Below are 8,576 nucleotides of genomic sequence, written 5' to 3'. Positions count from 1 at the left end.
TTTTTAATGCAGTCTAGTCTGTTTAATGTTTTCAATTGACAATAATTATAGTCATTCATTGGATACACAGTGATGTTTGATACATGGGATGTCTAGTGATCAAATCAGAGTAATGAGCATAGCATCGTCTCAAACATTTATTATGTGTGTTGAGAACATCCAATATCCTCCTTCTACCTATTTGAAACTATATAATATACGGTCAGGAGTTTGTTTTTCCATCGTCATTTGTAACCGTTAACATTAGGATCCGTGAGCCCGTTTTCTAGTTATTCTTCATTCTCCTCCGTTCCTGACTGCGGTTGGGTAGCTGGGATTTCCTCCGGGTGGGCAGCAGCTCAGCCTGCCTCACGGTTTCCTGTAGCTGAACATGCGTCTTCACGGAGCGGGATGAGTGATTGGCACCTGCCCCTGTCCACACCCTCACACCATGCTGAGACTGTCGGGCGTTCCCATTGGGGAGTAATGGGGATATTTTGATTCTCTGAATTGCTAGGCCATTTGGGAACTGTGGTGACTGAATATCTCCTAGCACCCTCCTGGCTGCTTTCTCTCTGGCTGGAGAACGTCTCTAAGAGCATTTCAAATCAGGCTTTTCTGTAGAAAAATGGCCGAGGCCTTGAAGGCCTAAGAATAACATGGACTTTGCATGCTCTTGATAGTTTAGCTGGACATAAAATTCAGGCTTCAAATATTTCCTTCAAACTCTGAGGATGGAACATCACAGTTTTCTGGCTCCCCGTGTTTCTCCCGTAAAGTCTGAGGTCAATTCGATTCCCATTCTTTTTTCTCTGGGGCTTTAGAATTTATCTTTGACATTGATGTTCTTCAAGGTCTTATGGCTTTTTTGTTATTTTTCCACCTTGTGCATTTCCAGTCTGACTGAGATCATTCACCTTTAGATCTGAGAATGTCTTGGTCATCGTTGCTTCATGTCAATGACTTCTTATTTTTGTATTTTGCAGTTAGATGGAGGTGAATGAACACCTCCCTTATCCATTTCCATTCGTCTATCTTCTGTATGTTGTCTCTCTTTACGCCTCCCTGCTATTACTGGGAGAATCTCCTGGGCTGTATCCACTCACCCCATCTGCTGGATGCTTCATTTCCAGGTGTGCGTTTTCCACACTCCATTGCACCGCAGTCCATCTCTTTCTGTCTGCTGCTCCTGCATCCCCACCATCCTGCCCTCCCTTATCACTGTTTTACTTCAAAGTCTCCCACGGCAGTCCATTCGTCGGCTTCCTCTGTGACAGCTCCCTTGCCGTCTGTGAGTAACCAAGCTCACTGGACTCCTCCTCCTGCTGCTGGTGAAATCCTCTGCCCTGGGGCCTCAGCTACCTTGGCTGGTTTTAGAGTAATGGGAGACAGCAGCCCAGACCCTAAAGGGGCCTTCTCAAGGAAGAGAGCGTCCTGTGTTGCAGTCTGAGTGCAGCCCTCTCCATTGGCCACCCCACCCTGCAGAGGAATCCCCAGCCACCACCTCTACCCTCTGCCTCTACCGTCCACTCTGGGCCCTTCTTCCAGGAGACATCAGCCTCAGCCCATGAGTGCCAGGTGCTCGGGAGGGTCGGCCTGTACTCACCCAGGGAGTCCCCGCCCCTGTCCCTGTGATTTTGCCCTCCTCCCGACTGCTGATGCTCAGGTAGCAGTGGGTGGGGTGGGCCCAAGGGAGTTCGGCCTCAGTCCAGGTTGCCCCTCCACACCAGCCTTCCTCCCCCTGGGCCATTCTTCGGGGCCAGCCACTCTCTGGGTCTCAGGGTGTCTCAGCGGTAATGAATGCAGCCCCAGCGCTCTCCCCAGTAGCACCGGGAACTAAGATGAGTCCCAACTTCTTCACTTGTGTGGCACCCCCACCCTTGCAAAGGGTCCCAGGTACACTGAGAGGTCCCTGTGTGCACCCTTATCCTGGCCAGGCCTCAGGGAGGAGCCCACACAGAGTCCACGTAACGCAGCAAACACACAGGCCACGAGGAGGCTGCCTGCTCCTTTACCTTCCTGGGTTTACATGGTACCGGAGCCAGCAGCCTGGTGAGCCCACAGAACCCTGCAGACCTGAATCAGGGTTTCTGGGGATAGGGCAGGAGATGACAGGCAGCTTCCAGCTGATCCCAGGGTTGCAGGGGACATGTGCAGTGGCCCATAAATACCTTTACATAAATACGGGCTGGGCAACTTAAAGTCCCAGGGCCTAGCACCAAAAAGCCTGCCTGGAGGACAGTGGCCCTGTGCCTGCACCTGCGCCCACACTGGCGCCCACACCTGTCCTCGGCCCGACTCAGAGCCGCAGGGAGAGTGGGGCTTTCTCAGCCCAGGCCCAGAGCGTGCCCCTGGGTTCTGCAGAGCCAGGCCAGGCGGCGCCTCTCTTCCAGCGGCCATGCAAGGCTTCCCTCCTCAACGCCACACCAGCCTCCAAGAGCAACAGGTTGCTGGGCTGTCCACAGCCCTCCACGGCCCTCAGAGGAAGGGCAGTACCAAGAGCTCTGGGCCCATGAAGTGTCCTCAGTAGTCACCAAAGGCCTGGGTCCCCTCTGGCTGGAATGGAGAGGCGGGCTCCACGGGGCCGCCTCTGCTAGTGCCTCGCTGGTCCACTGCTCCGGGATGTGGGTCTGCTGGAGGTGGGCAGTGTGGCTACTGGGGAAAAGGAGAAAGGAGGCCCAGTCCAGGGCGGGACGGGTGCTCCCAAAACACTGGGTTCTGGGTTGGCACCTCCCCCTCCCACCCCTCTCCTCAGCAGCTCAGCCCAGCAGAGCGGGGCGGGGTGGAGAGGGGTGGGGTGGGGCGGGGGCGGGGACGGGGGCGGGGCCCACCCGTCCTTCCCAGCCTGTCCTTCTCAGCTCTGGCCCTGGCCTTAGTCTCTGAGCTCCAGATTCCTGGGGCCCAAGATCCCGGGTGCAGCTGCTGCCCTGTGGGGCCCAGATTATACTTAAGCACTCTGCTTTGACTTTGCCATAAGCCACCCTTCTGGCAAGTCCACAGGCATTTCCCGCACCCCTTACCTGGGCCCTGGGCTAAGGACGGGTTCTCGGGGAGCCGGAGGGGCCCACCTGGAGGGGAGAGAGGGCAAGCCACGTGAGTACCCCCAGCCTTGAGTGCAGCCAGGCACGGCCCCATCCGGGCTTCAAGGACCTCACTTTCCCCACACAGCCTCCTTCCCTTCTCACTCCTTTGCACTCAGGGAAGGAACAGGGGCGGCCAGGGGCTCTCCCTCTCCCCAAAGGAAAGCTCTCAGCCCCTCCAAGTCCCCGCTACCCGTAACTTCAGGGGCTTTACCCAATGCCAAGCCAAGTCCACTCCAGGGGAGGGCACAGGACCGAGGACTCCCCATGCCCAGCAAGACCCCGCCCATGAGGCCCCAGGCTCCTGAGGCCTCCAGCTCAACGTCAAGGCACTGCCCCCAGCACCCAGCCCAGGTGCCCGGCAGCCGGCGGCGCAGTACCACATCTGACCACTAGATGCCGCTGCCGGATAGCCTTTTGTCCCCCGCACCAGCCCACAGGCTGCTGCCCCGCCCCTCCTCGCCCCGCCCCTCCTCGCCCCGCCCCGCTCCACCCCACCGAGATCGGGGCTCGCCTGTCTTAGGGCTCTGAACAATCTGCAGCCAGGACTGCCTTAGAAAGGCACAAACAGATGCACACATACACAAAGCCAAGACGACTTGGGCGCCTCCAAGTCGAGGACCCCAAGTGTGAAATCCCCAGTTAGCCAAAAGGCAGAGCCTGTAGGTAGCCTGGCGCCCGGCCTTTGCCCCGCCCACATGTCCTGCCCTGCACGGGCCCCAAGCCTGCCTCTCACTTCCCTCTGCAGAGACAACCTGTCCCAACACTGCTGCGGGGTACACGGTTCGGAGGGGCGGGCAGCAAAGTCTGAGCTGGCCAGAGGGGTGGGGGCATCCCGAAAGCACTGCCCGCAGGCAGAGAGCACATTCCAGGACAGCCTCAAGGGCTTAGGCGCTAAGGAGTCACCTTCACAGAGGTGCTGGTGCACGCTCACACATGCCTGGCACACATGCCTTTGCCCCCTGCAGCACATGCGGGCACCATTGCACAGACGCACTGGCCACATTCACACACTGATGCACACCTCACACACAGGCACTGACACACACAGGCACCTGCTGCCAGTGCAGGACTGCATGCATGGACTGGCACACACTGGACGCCACACACATGTACTGGCACACATGCACACACCCTGCTGCTCACACTTGCATATGCATGCACAGACACACCCTCACACCCTGGTGTGTGTGTGTGCGGGGCAGCAGGGGCAGGGATAGCCAGCATGCATCCACACTGTGGATAGTCCAGCCCAGCCATGGGGTCATGACCCTCTTCAGTCCGCCGGTGCAGTTTGCACCCCACCCTTGTAGCTGTTGGGGCTGGGAAAGCCGTTTCCGGCTGGCAGCATAGCCCACCCCGTCCCCTGGTTAAGTGAGTGTGAAGCTCACACTCCACCCATCAGAAGCCAAGTGACACTCTGGGTACCTGGTGGGGACAGATGACATTTACTATGACTGAATAGCCATAGGGTGACCTGGCCAACTCTGCAGTGGGTGAGACAGGGGTCCCCAGCCAGGGTGGAGCTGATGCTGATGCGGGGATGGTGCCTTCCCGCCCTTCCCCAGGGAGCCCAGCTCACCTTCCCGGCACGTGGGCCCCATGTAGCCATCCACACAGTGACACTGCCCACTGACAGGGCTGCAGTCAGCACCACCCCCGCAGTCACAGTGCAGGGTGCAGCTGGGCCCGAACTGGCCCCTTCCGCAATCTGCAAGGCGGAGGGGGTGGGAGACAAACCTGAGCATCATCCCTGCTTTCCTGCGCCAGGGACCCTGGGCCTAGGGGACCCCGGCAGAGCCCAGGTGGAGTGAAGCCTTCCGCCTGGGTGTGTGTGGAAGCTAAGACCTTGGGCCTTGGTTTCCCCTGAGGAGTAAACAGTCCCTGCCCTGCCTTCCTCAGCTACATTCTGCAGCCAGTGAGCTCCTGCATGAGAAAGCCCAGGCCCCAGGCACACACCCAGAGTCACCACTGTGTTCCTGCCCTGCCCCAGGAGGGCAAACGGGAGCCAGTGGTCAGGGATGCCCCCTCAGGGCACAACAGGTCTGAGAGCCACAAGGCCAGGTATGCAGCCCCAGCAGCAGGGCCCCTCCAATCCTCAGGTGAGCGCCTCCAATCCTCAGGTGAGCGCCTCCTATCCTCAGGTGAGCGCCTCCAATCCTCAGGTGAGCGCCTCCTATCCTCAGGTGAGCGCCTCCAATCCTCAGGTGAGCGCCTCCAATCCTCAGGTGAGCGCCTCCTATCCTCAGGTGAGCGCCTCCAATCCTCAGGTGAGCGCCTCCAATCCTCAGGTGAGCGCCTCCTATCCTCAGGTGAGCGCCTCCAATCCTCAGGTGAGCGCCTCCAATCCTCAGGTGAGTCCCTCCAATCCTCAGGTGAGTCCCTCCAATCCTCAGGTGAGCGCCTCCAATCCTCAGGTGAGCGCCTCCAATCCTCAGGTGAGTCCCTCCAATCCTCAGGTGAGTCCCTCCAATCCTCAGGTGAGTCCCTCCAATCCTCAGGTGAGTCCCTCCAATCCTCAGGTGAGTCCCTCCAATCCTCAGGTGAGCGCCTCCAATCCTCAGGTGAGTCCCTCCAATCCTCAGGTGAGTCCCTCCAATCCTCAGGTGAGTCCCTCCAATCCTCAGGTGAGCGCCTCCAATCCTCAGGTGAGTCCCTCCAATCCTCAGGTGAGTCCCTCCAATCCTCAGGTGAGTCCCTCCAATCCTCAGGTGAGTCCCTCCAATCCTCAGGTGAGTCCCTCCAATCCTCAGGTGAGTCCCTCCAATCCTCAGGTGGGGCCCCCTGGGCCGGAAGGACCACAGCCCCCTCGATGTCCCCACATCCAGGGAAGTCTTTCCACCCAGCCAGAACCCCTCCCATGACCATGGCCTTCCTGGGACGTTGTGGGACCCACAGGGCAGAGCCTGGCCTAAGACTCCAGCAGGAGCGCCATGCTTGGCATTGCATGTCCCAGCAGCTGACTCCAACCCCGCAGAGGGCATGGGCCAGGTGCAGAGGCCATAGGAGGGCACAGTGCCCAGCCCAGGACTGGCACAGGTAGGGCCCAACCAACCAGTATGAGTCACTGTTGGAGACCGACACCCACGCCCTTCCTGAGCAGAACCCCAGACTCACCCAGGTTACAGGTGGCTCCTGAGCGCCCTGGTGGGCAAAGGCAGAGACCGGTGACAGGGTCACAGGGTGCCCCCCCATCGCAGTCACACCGCTGGTGGCAGCCCTCTCCAAATGAACCTGGCTCACACCCTGGTGGGGGCAGTGGGCTCAGTGTCCCCCTCCTGCCCTGTACCCAGACGGGATGGGGCCAGGGAGCGGGGGTTCAGGGTGGGGAGAGGAAGAGGGCATGAAGCACTCACCACTCTCACAGAAGTGGCCGTGGAAGCCGGCGGGGCAGAGGCACCGGCCACTGATGGGGTCACAGGGGGCTCCATGTTGACACTGGCACACCCCCTGGCAGCCAGCCCCATGGAAGCCAGGGGGACAGGCTGAAGGATGCCAGTTACCATGAGACAAGGGCACACGGTGGCAGAAATATCCAGTTTGCCCAGAGTGAGTAAAACCCGCCAATTCGGGGACCCGTGAGAAGCCCCCTCCTGCCCTTCCTCATCCCTCCCCACTGCTGCTGGCTCCCCACCTCTCTACTTGACTGCAGCCCGGATCACCCACATGGGAGGAGTGGACAGTGGCTGAAAGGGGCCCCAGCCCAGCTGCACAGGCCCCCAACTCACGGTGCTCGCAGGCCTGGCCGTAGAAGCCGGGGCTGCAGCGACAGGTGCCCGTGGTGGGCTCACACGTGCTATTGTTGTGGCAGGAGCACTCCAGACTGCAGGCGGCTCCATAGAGCCCAGGGGGACAGGCTGGGGACAGAACAGGGCAGGGAGGGAAGGGCAGACAGTCCTCAGGCACCAACCTTGCCCAACCCTATGGCAGCCCAGGGCACATCCCTGAGGGGATGCTGGGGTCCCACCGGCCCCACACACTCACCCAGCTCACAGTGCAGCCCTGTCCAGCCCAGGCCACAGGAGCAGCTGCCGTTGGTGGCATGGCACAGGCCCCCGTTTCTGCAGGAGCAGGTGTGCTCACAGCCCACGCCAAACCGGTTCTGGGGGCAGCCTGGGGACAGAAGGCAGGTGCTGCCTGGAGCTCTGGCCAAGGGCTGGGCTCCCTCTGGGGACGTGTCCCCACAGGCTGACAGTCAAATGCTTCCTGAGGCCTGTCAGTGCTAGTCTCTGCCTGCTGGGCTGGGCAGGCACATGCCAGGGAGTGGCACCAGCCGCATCCTCTCATTCATTGGTCATCTCAGGCTGCCAAGTACCAGGCCTGGTCTAGGAACTGAGGGTGGCTCAGGCATGGAGGGGCTGGGTGAGCACCTGCCCAGCCTGCAGGAAGGGGTTCACGGAAGGCTTCATGGAGGCAGTGGCCCACTGTGAACCAGCTGTCTCCCAACTGGGAGTGAGTAGACATCCTCCAGGCCTGAGAACTAACATGGCTGGGCTGCTGTGGGCTCAGAGGTGGCCAGCTGCGGCCCTGCTGTTACAGCTGGATGCCTGACGGCCAGCCCAATGGCACTATCCTTCCTGGGAGTGAGGCGGGGCCAGGCTACATCCCGGCTGGAGATTGGGCCCTGGGATCCTGAACCCTCTGCTGCCACAGGCTCCCAACGGGTCCTGAAGGCCAAGAACTGGTGTGGGGGGCAGCCAGCCCCTTCATGCAGACTAAGGGTGGGACCAGGCCAAGAGGCTGTGGCTGTGTTTATGGGGACTGGGCCTGTGGGAGCAGGAGCCACCACACCTGTCCCTTGGGTCCAGCCCGTCTCTCTACTCTGGACTGTGCTCTAGACCTGCCTCCACTTTGGTCCCTGGGCCTTGGGCCTGGGAGAAAGGGCCAGAAGGACTCCACCCTCAGGCAGAAGACAGCCACCCGATCCCTCCTGCAAGGGGCCAGGCAGGCGCTGGGTAGGAACCTGAGGCCCTCAAGGCCACCTCGACGAGGATGGGGTCACTGGGTGGCCTAAGTCTCAGGAGCTGAGTGTCGAGGCAGGGGCTGGGGTGGTGTGGGATGGTCCATCCCCCCAAGTAGGGCAACGCAGTCAACACAAGCTACAGCACTCTCGCCTCAGCTCCACGGTCAAGTGGGGAGCCGGTGGCAGCCAGGATGTGTGGGTGCCTGGGCTGGGCCCACCCTCCAGCATCCCCATGGCTAATCCGTAACATCTCTGAAGGGCCCGTGAGCACACCCTCCAGAGTAAGCACCCACCTCGCTCACAACGGACGCCGGCTCTCCCCGGGGGGCAGAGGCAGGTGCCGGTCACAGGGTCGCAGGCCGCCCCATGCCCACACCCACACACATGGGTGCAGTTGGGGCCGAAGCGGCCCTGTGGACAGGCTGCCAGGGAGGAAGCGGTGAGCGTGGCTGGCTTCCCTTCTCTCCCTGCCCAGTCAACCCCGGAGAGGGGATAGGACAGGATGGGATGGGGTGAGGGGACCCTGGGTCTGCCCCAGAGAGGGTGGGGCCAGC

At 60.6% G+C, this 8,576-nt stretch overlaps 1 protein-coding gene across 8 annotated transcripts in view; it reads right to left on the bottom strand.

Moving 5' to 3' along the window:
* Positions 1-8,576, bottom strand: part of MEGF6 (multiple EGF like domains 6) — a 128,130-nt gene continuing 119,554 nt past the window's right edge. For 5 of the 8 annotated variants that reach the window (XM_010361767.2, XM_030941604.1, XM_030941603.1 and 2 more), the window contains 8 exons: positions 8,316-8,444; positions 7,044-7,172; positions 6,788-6,916; positions 6,416-6,544; positions 6,177-6,305; positions 4,642-4,770; positions 3,000-3,047; positions 1-2,634 (listed from right to left, as the gene is read on the bottom strand). In XM_010361767.2, the coding sequence (XP_010360069.2) occupies positions 2,573-2,634; positions 3,000-3,047; positions 4,642-4,770; positions 6,177-6,305; positions 6,416-6,544; positions 6,788-6,916; positions 7,044-7,172; positions 8,316-8,444 (884 nt within the window). In that variant the 3' untranslated portion in view covers positions 1-2,572. The other 3 variants (XM_030941602.1, XM_030941608.1, XM_030941607.1) reach the window with 3 other exon arrangements.

Source organism: Rhinopithecus roxellana, chromosome 12 (genome assembly GCF_007565055.1).
Source record: "Rhinopithecus roxellana isolate Shanxi Qingling chromosome 12, ASM756505v1, whole genome shotgun sequence".
NCBI classification, from domain to species: Eukaryota; Metazoa; Chordata; class Mammalia; order Primates; family Cercopithecidae; genus Rhinopithecus; species Rhinopithecus roxellana.
The sequence above is the reverse complement of the archived record's forward strand: the minus strand, read 5'-3'. Positions and strand labels throughout refer to the sequence as shown.